This window comes from Hibiscus syriacus, unplaced genomic scaffold (assembly GCF_006381635.1).
Source record: "Hibiscus syriacus cultivar Baekdansim isolate YM2019G1 unplaced genomic scaffold, ASM638163v2 tig00110895_pilon, whole genome shotgun sequence".
Taxonomy (NCBI): domain Eukaryota; kingdom Viridiplantae; phylum Streptophyta; class Magnoliopsida; order Malvales; family Malvaceae; genus Hibiscus; species Hibiscus syriacus.
In genome coordinates, this window is record NW_024062903.1 from 4,377,345 (window position 1) to 4,394,067 (window position 16,723).

Consider the following 16,723-nt stretch of genomic DNA (forward strand, 5'->3'; position numbering starts at 1 on the left):
CTTTTTGCACTTGATCCAGGAAATCTCGGATGGTTGCATCTCGGGCCCTCACCCTTCGCTGTGCTTGTTCCCAACGGAAACGCCATTATACTCCTCCGTCGAAAGGCACTATCTAAAGCTCGTTTGCTTGCCTCTTGAACCCATCTATAATAGCTTCTAACTCAGCTATTGTCTTGTCATCTTTCTCATGTCTTTTTTCTAAGTCAGTTATCCGAACTCTCAAGTGCTGGTTCTGATATTGACTATCTGCCAAGCGTCTTTGGGCAGTCTTCATTTGTTCTTTCCAAGCTTTCTCATCAGGCCCCTCAAACTTCCTTTTCAGGCTATGAGCTTCGTCTTTCCAGTATTCTGAGGTTACCTTCAACTTGGAGTTATCCTTGACCTTATCTTGATACCCCTTTCTCAAGTCTTCGAGCTCAAAACGGACTCTTTTTTGTTTTTTTTCCAATTTTTCTGCCCGATCTTTCTGAGAGTCAGCATCAAGCTTCCACTGATAACGTTCGGCTTCAAGTTCCTTTATCCTTTGCTTCAGCTCATTATTCACTGCTTCAAACTCGGTCTTGGCTATCTCGAGTTCAGAAGGGACATGCCTGAGATGTTCTTCCATGGTCCGGGTGTCATCACAGTCTGGCACAGGGATGTTGTCATTCTTTCTTAATCTTCGCCACTCCACATAATCCGGAGTGAGCATGCTTCTGGCAGCTACAACATCCATCCGGAATACTTTCCTCCACGAATCGGCTGCTTCTTTGATCATCTTTTTATAGCTGTCGCCGTGATACTCAAACTCTGACCTAGCCAACCCGCATGTTGCTGGGACAAACTGACGTGCTCCATATTGTCTAAGTGCTAATAGCGGAGCATACCCGACTGCTCCCCAAAGTCCAAGTAAGGTCACAGTGTCGGAGTCACCACATCGAAAAAGAACATCACTGAGGAATAACCAAGGGGCTCTCCAGACAATATCTCGGTCTTGAAGATACGTAAAGACCTTCATCCATTTTTCTTTTGAAGCGCCTTCATGCCATTTTAAGGTAATAAATTCACCTAGGGGTGAATAGGTGGTGCTGAAACGGCGGTAGGCAACCCGTCAGTCTTCCAGAAGGCTGTGAATCCAGACTGAAGGAGCTGAATGCACCCGTGAATCTTCCTCCGCCAGTTCTTCGGCAATGGTTGAGCGATCGAAAGGTCTCAGCCAAGATGGCTGGTGCTGGGTTAACTCGTTTAGAAAGTTGCTCAAATAGCTCCACCACGGCAGCGTCAATGCACCCCAAAGCCTTCGGAAATATGATCAAACCGTACAGACCCAGTGCGAACAGGTCTATAGTCTTCCACTCATCAGGTGGTTTTTCATTAGTTGCTTTATTATCCATTCATTCCTTCTCCACTGCCTCTACGCTGAGTCCGATCGATTACCCATTTCTCATCTACTCCTGCAACTTTGGCCAGTGCATTCTTGAAGGGCTGGCTTTTGATGTGTTTAATGTAGGCTCGCTCAAGCTTGATGCTTTCGCAGTGTAGAGTAGTATACTCTTCGATAGTAGGCACCATGTCTTCCTGGTTAAAGTGAAACAACTATATCCCGGATTCCAGAATTGAATTAATGCTCGGAGTAAGGGCTCATCAGTCTTGACATGGAACAAGAGGGCGATATCACCATATCGTTGGTTGAACTTCTGCTTTCTGTCATTCTTCCAACTGTCCCAAATGTTTCGCAGCTCCTGGACATTATTCTGTTTCAGGCTGACAGCGGCATAACTAACCAGTTCTGACACATAGTTTCCCTGAAGACTGTCTCCCTTCTCTTTCTGATCCTTCTCGGACCATAGTCGTGCCTCAGCGTTTTCAATCTCTTGTATTACAACACCTTTGTCCATTAACTCGAATTATTTTGTGTATAACGAACGTTTTTTAGGGATCAATAGCCTCTTGTAATGATGCAAATGCTAGAAAACAAACACAAAAGCAAAAAGTTAGTAAAATAGAATAGATAAAATAAATAAAAATAAATGGTAAATGAAAAAAAACATAAAAAATAAAAAGGTTAGGAAAGAAATGTCCTAGGTTTTGGAATGTGGTTTTGGGGTAGGCTCTATTTATTCAAAGCCTCCCGGTTTGGGTTCTAAAAACGGTACTCGAGTTCTCCTTGCTGGTGCCCCCTTGGACCGACCAGACCCTTAGTCCGAAACCCATCACAGGCTTATGTGGACTAAGTTAAACTCGAGAGGACACATTCCCTTATGCCCATACGGAGAATAAATTCACACGAAGGCATAAGGTATATGAATCCCGAAGGCTACTTGCTAGGCCATACGGTGAATAAATTCACACGAAGGCGTCGCTTTCACCCCCACTTAAAACGGGTTCGAGCTCGGGTTTAGAGCCTTAGATGAAAATGTTTGGAAAGCTGAAATCATTAGAAAACGGTCAGTCCAACTATTTACTCGAAAAATAATCAAAAATAAGTAATAAGGATCGAAATATTATCTTAAATTTAAACTTACCCTTTTCGTTAAAAGACAACTGGAAATTACCTTAGCCTGACTCACTTACCTGTGTCCCCAGCGGAGTCGCCAAGCTGTCGGAACCGTCTTTTGGTTGGGCCCCGGAATTGGGCTTCGACTTGAAAAATGGATTGGAGTCGCCACCGATTATTATTTAAAAATATAGGTTAATCGGATACCTTAGATCTTACCTAATCTGCGTCTTACCAAAGATATGTCGGATTCGGGAGTCGGTTACAGCTAAGGAAGGATTAGCACCCTTGAACTGCCCTTTCGGTACTATGTAATTTCCAGTTGTCTTTAATTAAGAAAATTGTAATTTTAAATTGAAGGGTAAAATATCGATCCGAATTTCTTACCGTAAGTTGATTTGAAAGTTGTACCCTTTTAAAAGTGAATGCGTTAGAGTGAAGAAAACAAATAATATAAAGAAAATAAAATAAAGGGGAAAAAGAGTAAAACAAGATAAAAAAAAAGCAAATACAATATATACATAAATAAACAAATAAATATGAGTGCATAAATCAAAGATAAAAAAAACTAAATAAATAATAAATAAATAAATAATAGATAGATTAAGAAAAGAAGAAAAAGAAATAATATTTACATATCGCACTACTAGAAAAGGAACATGTGCGTATACATCAAAGTACTATCAAACATATAAATTATATACACATATGCATAATAAATAAGAAAAAGTAAACCTACCCCCATCACTTCAATATTTAAAAAATGAAACCTACCCCCCATCATCCCACCGAAAATTAGGGGGAACTTTAGTTGAAAACAAACAGAAAAAAAAAAGCCCCATCATATAAATACTTAATAATTAAAAATGAACAAAGAAAATATATATATGCATATAATTAATATGAAGGAAACCAAATAAAAAAAAAGAAAATATATAGATACGTTAATAGTAATAAAGGGGAGGAGAGAAAAAGGAAAGAAAAAGGAAAGAAAGAAAAATTACATACGTAAAGAACAATGATATGATATAGTTAATATACATTTATATATACATAAGACTTATAAAAATAATAAAGATAATCAAGTGGCAAGCAAAAAGTACACGGTAATAAAATATTAAAAGTATATAGTTAATAATAAAATATGGTAGTAACATAGAATATAAACATATGTGTATTAACATACCGAATGGAATTGAAAAAATCATAAAAAATACATATAATGCTAATAATAATGTTTAAATTAAGAAATAAAAAATAATATAATAATAAAGTATGTGGGGGACCGAATTGAATGAAAACAGAAGTGTGGATCGATTTTAAGAGAAATTAGGGGTTATAATGGAAACAAACCCAGAAAACGGTCGCCCCTTGCCGCCTCGCCGGCCATCGTTGAGCAGCGCCGGCCGCCGTTCATCGGTGGCAAACCTTAAAAAAAATTGATTTTTCCGAAGGTCTTTCTTCTCCCCTCTTCGAATATCAAAACTGTTTTTTCAAAAAAATTAGGCCTCGGGGGTAGATCTAAAAGAAAGATCCCGACTTTTCCCCCCTTGGATCCTCGGCCAAATCTCCTCTTATGAGGTTTTTTTTAAAAACGAAGGAAAAGCACAGTGAGAAACAACGAAGGCCGAAGCCGATTACACCCAACAAACCGAAATGAACGAGGTAAAAATACCTTTTATCGAAGCCGATTACACCCAACAAACCGAAATGAAACGAGGTAAAAATACCTTTATTGATGCTCCTTACGATTTACAAAGCTTTTTTTTGTGTACACCCTCCTTTTTCTCAAACTGATTACAATAGCTTCGAATCTTTATTTCTGGTATTTCCGTAGGATTTTCGTATCCCTATACAGTATGGATTACATTATATTTATACGTACGGCTGTGGGAATTTCGATGGGTGGAAACGGCGCTGCCAGGAGGTGTGTAGCGAGGTTCTGGAAACTTGTGGGCTGCTCACGTACGTTGGGTCACGTGGGACTTGGGTATGGTGTGCTGGACCACATGTGATTTTAGGCCTGTAAAATATAAAAATAAATGAATAATAATATATGTTTATTACGCATAAATGGATGAAAATAGAGGGTGTCTACAATGTGGTGTGAACTTTGTGTACAAGAATTAAAACAACTATAAAAATATGTAAAAGAACGTACCAAAATACATATATTTTTTACCATATCGAATTACAAACGGACTCGTTTGACGCATCTCCTTGAAATGCAAACATTTTCCAGCAACTTTTTTATTTTCTAATTTCCCATTGAATTGGCAAAAAAGAAAAAGAAAAAAACCCAGTTTTTCCCGAGGAAACGAATGTGACAAGTATCAATAATCAAACACGGATCAACTGATCCTTTTACCATTTCTCAATCTATAATTCTTAATCAAAGCGAAATTGTGAGATTATTGAATTTTGAGTAAAATCACACTATTTCAGTAATTTTGGAACATGTCTTTGTCATTCTTCAAGCCGTCGAGGCCCAAAATCCTACCAGAGGTTGCCAAAGCGATCAAAGACAGCCTTAATGCACTCGATGCAAAAACCGTTGCTGAAGTTAAAGCCCTTGAAAAGGTTAAAAAAGAAATCACTCTGGGTTTTTTAATACTTAAATTTGATGTAATTTCATTCATTCTTTCAATTTTTCTTGGATTTCGTTTAATATTGAAATCATGGAATGGGTTTTTGGAATTATTTCATTTCGCTATGTTTTTTGCTATGACTTTGTAGGTTGTTTGGTACTTTTTCCCCATCTTATGTCTATTACTTTGATGTTCTTATCTACGGAGCCCCTTGTTTCCTCTCATGAAAATGCTATTAGGCTGTTTGCTATAGTTTATGTAAATGCCATTCGCTGTAATATGAACAAAATGACTAGTGTTTTATTTGTTGTAATAATAATATAAAGCCATGTTACTCGGATTCATGTTTGAGTGTCGGATTGAGTAATGTATCTGGCACATGTCCCCCCCCCCCCCCCCAAAAGTTTTCCATCTATTTGGAGGCTCTGATGTCTGTAAATGTGTCCGACAGTATTTCTCGAACACGAGCACTTCAAGAAAAATGAAAAGTTTTTGTTTCTCTTTGAGAGCTTTAAAAACTTAAACTCGAGACCTCACAAGTGGAATGTTCAAGTTCTACTTATGGAACAAAAGAGGGCAATACTTGCTCGTTATCTGCTTGCTATTTGTCTTATGGGATCTGTGCTGTTTAACATGCTTTTTGATGCAATCCAGATTAAATTAAGTGTTGGCATTCTGTTTCAGATGAGGTTTATGTTAAAAAATGAAACCAAGAATGGACTGCAGCCGTGTATTTAAGTGCTTTGTTAATTGCCAATTTATATGTTTAAGAACTTGGATATTGACAGTTTTGTTTTTATGTTGTTCTTAGGCTATGGAAGAAGTTGAAAAGAATTTTGCAGTAATGAGATGCATGCTTTCTGGAGATGGTGAGGTTGAACCAAATGTTGAACAGGTCTCACTGTTGGCACTTGAAATCTCAAAAGAGGATGTTATTTCTCTTGTTATTCACAAGTTACCGACACTGGGATGAAGTAAGTGCTGTTGAAATTTTTACTTCTGTGGCTTGTATCCGGTTATTAAATAAGCATTATAATGTAGTATATGTTTTTCAGGCAAGGAAAGATTTAGTCCACTGTTGGTCCATATTGTTGAAGCAACAAGTTGATTCCACATATTGCTGTGTGGAATACATTGAGAAAAATTTGGAGTTACTTGACTTTCTTGTAGTTTGGTATGTTTATGAATGCCATAATATTTATCTTTGCACATGCCGTTTTTTAGATAGAAGATCTATGTAATTTGTTCTGTCTGTGTTGTTCCGAGTCTTCATTTCTCCAAAAAATACCCATGTCCGACCCATATTAAGACATTGATACGGGATTTTGACTCTCCAAGGGTCCTCTACATGCATGGTAAAACTTACAAAAATGTAAACATACATGTCCATATCACCACTCGTACCAGAGTCCAAATAACATAGCTGTTTTGCTTATCAAATATGCATAAAACTGGTTTAATGGTATTGACCGGTAATCCAGTAATTAGTACTGAAATAAATGACCTAATCATAGGACCTATTGAATCATTAAAGTTGAGTGTACAAGTGTTATTTCTGTTTTTGCAAGCAGCTATGATAACAAGGAAATAGCTTTAAATTGTGGAAATATGTTGAGGTAGTGCATCAAATTTCCGACTCTTGCACAGTAAGATATTTAAAACTTTACGTCTATTCTTTCATATGATTGAAGTACCTAACGATGTTGCTAAACTGTTGGGGTGATAAAAACTTTGCTTCATCCTCAGCGATGATCATATGTTATTTCCGAAAATGAAATGTATTTCCTTCTATGTGAAGTCTCTAAAATTATTGTATTTTATTTCATCTAAATTTTTGGTGAGCTTTGTATGTTACCTTGATTGCAATCAAATCCGCATCCCTATTCTTTCCATATGATTGAAGTACATGTGTCCGACACTCTCATCTGACACTCTGACTCATGTCCGACCATACGTATAGTGATATAATCCTCCAGTGACCCTCCTAATACATGAAAATTTTCAAATAATTGAACATACCTGTTTGGATGCATACCATTATCAAATATTTACACCCAAGTCTGAGTGACAGTTTCCAGCTTTGATTTTAGGCTCGAGGTAGTGAAAAAGCAGAGCGTGCATGCAATATGTCGCTCTCAGCTTAACACTCAAATATAACTCTAGTTTTTAGTAGTCCCAGTAATTACCACTTTCAGCATCTTATGATGATGTTAACTTGAAGATTTGGTTCCCAAAGATAAACTTGTTAATATTTTATGTTGGGCTGCTTTAAAAGGTGAACTGTAAAGCATATTATGAAGATTTTTGAGTAAAAGAACCTCGTATTCTAGATAATACAGGACAAGTATAGACATTGGCGGCCTGTTAGGCTGTTACTTGTTTTAGAAGTGCCACTCTATGTTTGATCTGACTTCTTCAATTTTTCGTGAAATACCTGTTTCGGATATGATCCTCTAGGAGCCTTCAAATATATGGATATCTTAGAAAAAATATAAAATACCTATATTGGACACATACCAGTGTCAGACTCAGCCAAGCCCGAGTAATACAGTTGACGCTGCTTTGGTTAGTTGTCAAACCCTTAGCTGGTCTGTGTCTACGAGTTAGTCCAAATAAACTAGAGGATTGAAAAATCGGCTGCTCAGGCACTTCATTTTAAACTCATGTTTTAGGTGCAAAATTTCTTAACTGAAAAAAACAAGTTTTAATTTTTCACCCGTTAAATTTTGTAGTGCTTTTACAGATACATATTAAATACTCATTTTAAACTCATATTAAATACATATTAGATACATATTAAGTCGTACTGTAAGATTAACTAAAGATATTTCCGGGTTCCATGTTTTCTTTGTCTTATAGGTGTTTGATTGAATTTTCTCAGGATATCCTTACAAAACATGGGAAATGATCACGTGCGACAGTCTTAATATACGGCTAAAAAAATGCGCTACCGGTTTTGTTATTATTTAAATAACAAAACTGGTAAAAAATTACCGGAAATATTATTATTTCTACCGGTTTTGTTATTATTTGGCGTTTTACCGGTTTTGTTAACAAAACAGGTAAAGTGCTACCATTTTTGTTATTGTTGGACACTTTACCGGAAATGTTAAAAAACATTGATGTTTTAGATATAAATAATAATATTTTAGGTAAATTTTTACCAGTTTTATTATTTAAATAATAACAAAACCGACAACGTCTTTTTTAATTATATATTAAAGGTGTCACACTGTATAACTTCCCACAAAACATGCATCATTGGTAGCTGAATATTTGAATGGTCATTACAATGAGGTATATTTACATATTGTTTAATCTTAGAAAGGACAGACACAGACACATTTTACGGGTACAATGCAAACATGACAGGGAAATTATGAAAAATTTAGGACACATACGACTGTGCACAACATAATTTTTTGTTAATAATAAATCATATAAAAAATGTGAAATTAATGCTTTTCAATTTTTGAATCAAAAAACTTGAACCTTGAAAACCCATTTGGCCATTTTAACTAAAATTCCTCATTGTTGATTCCGCATTTGGGAGAAAATTTGAAATAATGGTAGATAAATAAAAGAAAACTTCATTGCGTTTCTGGATCTATCCAGAGTTTTCCTTCATGTTTTAATTGTGTTTCGACAGTGTCTGATATATATATTAACTTGTCCGAACTGTCTGACACGTATTCTGCTGTATCAAACTGTTTCTGACGCTTGGACACTCCCTCATATCTTATGCGGACTAATGATCATGCCGGAGCCCTATTTTGCTTTAAGACTTATGTTTGATTAAGTGATTCAACTAAGATCTCTTGCTCAACTTAAATTTTTTTTCTGGATTGTTTTATATTGTATGCTTCCTTACAGCAAGGACAGCTATGATGACCTGTGATGAATTTTTGTGGATCTTTTTCTTAAATTTGTTGAAATATTCCTTTTCTGTTTTCTCTTTTGGATTATCTAATGTGATAGAATTGTTCAAGTTTTTTTTATCTATATGAAAAACTCTTGACATCTTCCAATTATGTGACAAGAAGGCAATCTTCTTTAAAGGTCAGTTCTCAGTCTCTCTCTCTTTTCCTTCTGATTTTGCTTTGTTGATCTGTTTGTTGTTGATGCAATGGTTTTTGGTTTAGCTTCTATCGGATTTTCTTTTGGAGGCTCCGAATTCGCAGATAATGAAGCGCTACATTTTTGAAGTTCGACATTTGAAAATCATGATGACGTTACTGAGGGTGCATTCTTATTAACTTTACTTTTGCTTCTCTATGATCCTGTCAATGTTAATTGAGTTGAATTGGTAGTCCCAGTGTGTTGTTCATATGACTTCTTTGTTCAACCACCATACACTTTGTACTTCCTGCTGTTTATTGTTGCATCTGAAGACACATGTGGCATGGGTTTATTCATTTTTTTTAAGTTTTAAAATATATTTCGAGTACCATATTTTCATACCCTTGTCCAAATATTTATCAATCGTAGGTTTCTAACATGGATGCTTAAAAAAAAGTCAAAATAACATAAAGCTGGACTACATGATGTTTTGATTTACGAGAACTACTGAATTAATTTGGCCATTCAAGTTTGAATAGATTGGCCTAGTTAATTTTTTATCTCTCTCTCTCTTGCTTCTATGTTGTTCCGACTCGACATTTGTGTACTACGTATATTCAGACATGGGTATGTGGATCTGATCCTCAAAACACATGGAAATACTTAAAAGAATATTAAATATACCCATGTCGGACACATCCAAACCTGATACATTCGAGTTCCAATAACTTGGGTTTTATTTGTTTGTCTGACAAGTTTTAAATGTGCGCTTCCTTGGTAAATATCTTAAATCATGAAGAACTTGTTAAAAAATCGTTTGTTATACGATTTTGCATTTCATTTTCCATTCGTTTTATCATGCAGGATTCAAGCAAAAACATTGAGATTTCTGCTTTCCACATTTTCAAGGTGATCTCTCTCTCTCTCTCTCTTACACACACACTCACTCACTCATCTGACCTTTAAACATTTAGTTTTATATTGATTTTTACACCATTAAGCCAAACCCATTTTTCTGTTTAGTATTAATTGTATTCAATGTCAAACTGTAACATCCCAAATTATGGGTTAGTGATCAAATCGTAAAAGTTCAAAAGTTAGTGATTAAAATAGAATTTATTGAAAAGTTCAGAATTTTAAAGTGAGAAATTCTGGCATTGGATTAAATTGTGAGGAATGAAAGTATGAAGGGTAAGGTGGTCTTTTCATGAAAAAGATATTTATTTCTTATTAAAGGTAAGTTTTCGGTTTAGTTAATTTTTTGTTAATTTTAAGATTGGGTTTTGATCATTAGATGATAACTAAACTTAAGGAAAGCTTAATTTATCTTAAAATCAAAAGATAAAGGAGTTAGGAAAGATTAAAGATTTGAAGTTCTTAAGTGAAATCTTAAAATAGAACTTATAATAAGAATTGAAAGTTGGATTTGATTTGTCATCTATGAGAATAAGAAGTTATAAGTGTTAGAATTAAGTTTGGATAACATGGAAAATTTGGTATGATTCTTAGCTTTAAGAATTTGGATGAGATATGTGAGATAATAAGGTATTGGAATGATAAAAGTTAGTTAAAATGATTGTAGTTGAGTTTAGTGGTATAAAATGAGTTTTATATGAGAAAATTTAATGAAAGTTATGGAATTTTCGGATGAAATAGTTTATTCTGGGCTGGTGCATCGATGCACTATGATTGTGTACCGATGCACTAAGATAAATTTTGAAGGTGCATCGATGCATGGGAATTTCGAACTTAATTTGTGTACCGATGCATCTGTAGTGCATCGGTACACCTCTAAAGGAAAACTGAATTTTTGGGTTCATTAAATAGCTCAAGTTATTAGTATCGAATATAAGGTTTAGGCTTCTTATAATTGTCTTGAAAATTATATTTATGTAGATATTGAGCCTAAACAAGTTCCGGAACAAGTGACAAGTAAGATCGATCGAGGAAAAGGCAAAGGGATATAGGTGAGTGCATACTATAAGTATGGTATAATGGAATAAGACTTGTGATAAGTCTAATTCCTATGTTGATTTTCATAGTACAATAGTTATGAACATGCATACATGATAATTATTATGATACATGCATAAAGTATATATGTTCATATGATTTGATAAATGATATATGTGAAAAGACCCAAATGCACATGTGATTTGATAAGTGATATGAGCTATGTGATCACAAGAGAAATGACATGAATACATGAACACATGAAACATAAGAATAATGCCCATGGTATACGATATGAGAGCTATAGGTATAGTTGGCATGCCAAGAGTCGAGGATTCTACGTGGTACTTCGGGACGTATATGTATCCTTTGGAACATTTACAGGGTCTTTTGAGACATATTTGATCTATTGGAATATGTATATGGTTCTTAAGGAGTGGTCCTTCGGGACAAATACAGTATATAGGTCCTTCGGGACAAAATTCATATGCCCCTAGTGGGACCCCATACGAGCTGTGATGACAGCAATAGTGCACAACCTCAATGTACTCGAATACCTTGAGTTCTCAAAAATGTACATGGGCCTATAAAAGGTTATCAAAGGTAAGTGCATTATTATAGTTATATGTTACCATATTATTATTGTTTATATTGAATTGCATATGACATGATTGAATGAATAGATTGCATGTTCATATTTATATGGAATGCATTATTATTATATTTATGTCTCACTAAGTCTATGACTTAGCGTGCAAGCGATTTACACTTAGGTACTGAGAAGCAGGAAGATCAAAGCTAAGCTTAGCAGAACAACATAACTCCACTGGAAGGTCAGATCAGAAGTAGAGTAAATAGTATGTTTTATTATGTGAAAATAGGTTGGCATGCAAACAAAGTTGGTAAATTAAATATTTATGCTCTGATCAAGTTTTGTAATGTTTTAATCGTATGTAAATGTAAATGTAAATGTAAATGTCTAGTAATGAACAGTTAAATTTTTACAAGTTTTATGAACGTTTTACGAAAGTCATTGTAACAATACTGTTCATAAATACATTTTTGCCTTAAATTTTTATAATGAAGCATAATTCAATAATATATCATCGTATTTTCTTAAAATGAGTTCAAATATTTGGTTATTTGGAAGAACATCGTTTAAAAAGTCAATGTGACATCTCGGACTCGTATCCGGGTCGGGTACGAGTTGGGGTGTTACACAAACTTAGTATTTTTATTTAAAAAAAAATGCATTTACAAACTGGCTGGTTCTATCAATTGAACTGGGAACCGGATGTTTGACTTGTTCGACCTTTGATCAGTTTATTTTTTAAAAGAAAAAAACACGTTTGCAATGAGCTAATTTAACAATTAGACAAGAAAGATGGCTACAAATGTTCCCAATGGCTTTTATCTCTTTCTCCCACTTACATGAAACCTGGAATTTGTGATAATAAATTGTAAATGCTTTACATTTTATGATGATGATTTGGTTAGTTCAGTTTTGAAGTTGTAAAATCTAACAAATTTGAAAAAAACGATTGAAATGATTGATTTCAGTCGGTTTTCAGTTTCACTCGAATTTGTTTGCATTGGGTAGGGTTGAGTAGTGTTAATTGAGTGTGGGTGTGTTTGAATTAAAATGATATAATTTATTTATTTTTAATTATAGATTTGGTATGTAAATAAAAAAAAATATAGCCAGACTGATTGAAGAAACATGTTAAAACCTATATTATGCGGACTCAAATGTAACCAAACATTTGATAGCAATGATTGCTTGAATGTTTAATTGAGATTGCAGGTTTTTGTAGCTAATCCTAACAAGCCAAGAGAGATAAAGAATATTCTGGCAAAGAACCATGAAAAATTGTTGGAACTGCTTCAAAATCTCTCGGGGAAAGGTACTTGATTCTTTTCCAATCCTCTGGCTTGGGTTTATGTGTAACACTCACACATGAATTCGAATAATATCTCGTTACCTACTACCCTTTGTGTGTCATTGAAGGCGCAGAAGATGAGGAATTTGAAGAGGAAAAAGAGGTAATCATCAAGGAAATCCAAAGAGTATCCCGCTTGCCAATTCTGAACAAATAGTAAGCCCCTCTATTTCTAGTTCTCCTACTCCATGAATTTGTACAACGTGTGAAGAACTCATAGCTAGACTTGATTTTATGAATAATCTGTGAGTTTTAAGCTTATATCATGCTAGAGGGGATCCAGGGTTTGTTGTATAATTGAATCATCTTCAACTTTTCTTTTGTTTGCAACGGTGGCTATCACCGATAAGATACCCTTAAGTTGGCGAATGAATGCACAGTCAAAATTTATACAAGTTGGCGAATGATTCCATACAACGTAAGCAGGTTTTGATGGTTTCCAAGTTCAAAATCACCCCGAAAAGCTCTTGGGAATTAATTTTACTAAAAAATAATGCCAATACCATGTCAGAAAATCTTATAAAATAGTATCTTTGATTTATGAAGCAAAACTTTTCAATTTATAATGGAATTTTGATTATGTTTTTACTGTTTCCCCAGAAATTAATAAAGATTGCAACTGACAGAGAAGTCATCTTTTATAAATTGAGAACAGCCCAAACGTAGATGCAGCAAATAAAGGAAGCATAAGCATATTCCATATTCATTTGAAAAACAACTGTGCAACCAGCTTAGTTGTGGCGAGTAAAGTCAAACATGGCACAAATACAAGAATTTTTCAAGTCTGGTAATATTTTTCCTGTTCCTCAGGCAATAACTTCCGGTTCTTTCCCAGTCCACCTTAAGAGAAACGGTGTATAACTAGTTATCCCCGGATCTCAGGACCCGTAAAATGGAAATGAACAAATTCAGGATGTCCAAATACAAAGTGGCTGAGGCCAATATGTAATCATCGTATGTGAAACGTTTGATCAGGTTGTCGGTGTCGTACACTATATACCCACAGAAAATCATGGCACCTATTCCACCATAAACAGCTGTAGATGCTGGTCCAAGTGGGAAGAACATCTGCACAAATAATGGAACACTTGGTCTGATGAAATCCCATATGTGAGAGTGTACAAGCATGAGTAATCATCATATACTGTTAAACCATCTCACCTGGATTACACCAGTTAAGATAAGGACAATAAGGCTGGTGAACAAAATGGGTCCGAGATAGCTAAAGTCCTTGCCCTTCTTCGATGCCCAGAAAGTGTAGCCAGTAAGAGATGCAACCACTGCTGCTGTCAATATTAGCGCTTCAAGCACAGTTCTTCCTGACATTATACAAAAAACAGATGATTAGTATAATTTTTTTTATTTATATCTAGGATGAGGATGTTTGATGACAAGAATCAAGACACTAACCATCGGTATTAGCACAGCTCACACCCACTGTGAGACTCAGTGACACAGTGAAGAGGCTGAGGATAACCAAATTCACAGGGTGCTTTTGGTGATAGACATGCAACGGCCATAACACTGTACGGATTAGGTTTTAAAGTTAAGATAAAGCAGAGAAACGTGGCACAACAGATCAAATAGAACTCAGTAAAACTGTTGGTCTTTTACAACTTATCCATGTGCATGGATGATCTTTGGAAAGTCGTATCGACAAGAGTACTTGAGCAAAATGAAGAACAAGAGCAACATAGTTTAGTTGTCTAGATAACTAAGACCTCAATGACTACCAAGAGTTTGAGACCATTAGAGAAGGTATTGAGCACCAACTCTGGAGGTTTAAGTTTGCAAAATTATTAGAGGAACCAACAACTCCAAATATTTAAAATACAAAAGGCTATATTATTCATAAGGTCTCCATATTTTAATTTCAAAGTCTGAACGGTCCACATCTCTTTATCCTATTCCGACAAACAAACCGTCAAAATGACCACAAAGATCTCTAGTATTAGTGTAGGTTAAGAACAGCAGACAGCGTCATGTTAAAAGCCTATTATAACAAAGGTGGAAAATGAGGTCCTAAACCCATAAATTCCCCATGAAATGCATTAGAATAAAGCGAAGAACAGATAGAATCAATCTATAGAGATAATTGTGGAATGTTATCCTTGTCTAGGGGACAAAGTTTTTGCCAAATCCTTTACTCAAAACATATAGTATACAATATAGTATAAACAAAATGAGACAGCTACAAGTTCTATACCCATAAATTCCCCATGAAAAGAATATGAACAAAGAGGAGAACGGATAGAATCAATATGAATAGGTTTGCAGAATTCCTTTTTCATGGGACAAAACTGTAGTCAAATCCTTTACTCAATCCATATGCTTTAGAATAGTCTAAACTAAATGAGATAGGCATAACTTCTAAACCCATAAATTCCCCATGAAAACATTCGAATAAAGCAAAGACCACATATAATCAATCCATAGAGAATGTTGCAGACTACTGTACTTGTTTAGGGAACAAAACTTTTGCAAATAAAATGAGACAGTTACAAGTTCTAAATTCACTCACCATGAAAGGAATTCGAATAAAGTGTAGAATAGATAAAACCCGTATACAATGACAATTGCAGAATAGTTCAGGGAACAAAATGTTTGTGGAATATTGTCTAAAAACACACTCCATTTCTTTCTAAGATTAGGTATCAGATATTTCAATCAAACTCTACAACTTCAAATCTCAAAATTCTGGCAATCCAAAAAAAATACTCCAGAAACAAATTATGTTCAGAATTCAAGTCAAAGACAATTTATTGATAAATCTAACCTTAATCTAACATTTGAAGGGGATCAAGTTCACAATAAACAAGGAAAAGTCCTCTAATTAACTTACATGCACCAACACACACACATATACTATGTAAAGGAAACCTGAAATGAATTTCATGCACATTCAAGATTCAGTAGGACTAAAAAGCGCGTGGATAAAGAAAGAATGGAAAATGAATTTGAAGAAAGAAAAGAAGGTTGAGGAGTTTACAGATGAAGGGGATTAAACAGAGGAAGAGTAAGAGGCCGGAATTTCCACGGAGGAGATCGTTGACCGGAGCCGACAAAACGACGAAGGCGGAGACGACGGTGGTTAGAATCAGCTGGGCCGCCAGGATGCCGTAAACCTTGCGGATAAAGCCCCAGCGGAGCTGGTTCTCGCCGTAGGTGAGTCCAGGGTATAAAGTCTCCCCTGACTCTAGATCGATCTCATCGGCCTTGCTGCCACTCGTGTTGCTTACGCGCTCGAATCCGTACATCTTACTTTTTAGTTGCTTGTTTTCCCGGAAGAAAAAAAGAAAAGTAGAAAACTGTGGGAAAACTGCTAGAGTGGCGATCTACATTGTATGTATAATAATAATGATGACGTAATCTAGCCAATCAAAATGGTTCTAGGTGGGGACCACATATTGACTTGTAATTTACACTCCCCTTGGTGAAAAATAATTTGTTTCAAATTAATAAAATCTGTTTACAATTATTATATTTTAAAAATGATTTAATTAAAATTAAAAAATCAGGATTAATCAGTTTTAGTACTAGTTTTCTAATTTTTAAATTATTTTTAAAATCTTATAAATCTATATTTTAGGATCTGTATGAACTGTTTTTTAAAAATTGATTATTTAAAAAAATGATAATTTATAATGCTTAGATGACTTTTACGTTTTTTTTATTTAGTAAAATTTTCTTAATTTGTTTTTAAATTT

General features: G+C 35.0%; 1 protein-coding gene and 1 pseudogene across 2 annotated transcripts; one reads left to right on the top strand and one right to left on the bottom strand.

The window, feature by feature from the left end:
* Positions 1–4,780: 4,780 nt before the first annotated feature.
* LOC120145823 overlaps positions 4,781–16,723 on the top strand; it is a 28,434-nt pseudogene continuing 16,491 nt past the window's right edge.
* Positions 11,890–16,321, bottom strand: LOC120145821 (BI1-like protein). 2 transcript variants are annotated; one of them, XM_039159546.1, is made up of 5 exons: positions 16,006–16,321; positions 14,427–14,540; positions 14,178–14,335; positions 13,835–14,084; positions 11,890–11,902 (listed from the first exon to the last, which is right to left on the bottom strand). In XM_039159546.1, the coding sequence occupies exons 1-4, from the start codon at positions 16,271–16,273 to the stop codon at positions 13,878–13,880; spliced, it is 747 nt and encodes a 248-aa protein (XP_039015477.1). In that variant the 5' UTR covers positions 16,274–16,321; the 3' UTR covers positions 11,890–11,902; positions 13,835–13,877. The 2 variants fall into 2 exon arrangements, with proteins under 2 accessions (XP_039015477.1, XP_039015476.1); XM_039159545.1 differs by lacking the exon at positions 11,890–11,902 and having other exon boundaries at positions 13,684–14,084.

Bases quoted from the DNA above. Each gene is read 5' to 3' on its own strand.
- LOC120145821 (XM_039159546.1), bottom strand. From the start codon at position 16,273: ATGTACGGATTCGAGCGCGTAAGCAACACGAGTGGCAGCAAGGCCGAT. The intron at 14,336-14,426 runs GTTAGTGTCTTG...GTATAATGTCAG, and splicing joins GAGCTGTGCTAATACCGATG to GAAGAACTGTGCTTGAAGCG. The intron at 14,085-14,177 runs GTGAGATGGTTT...TTATTTGTGCAG, and splicing joins TCTTAACTGGTGTAATCCAG to ATGTTCTTCCCACTTGGACC.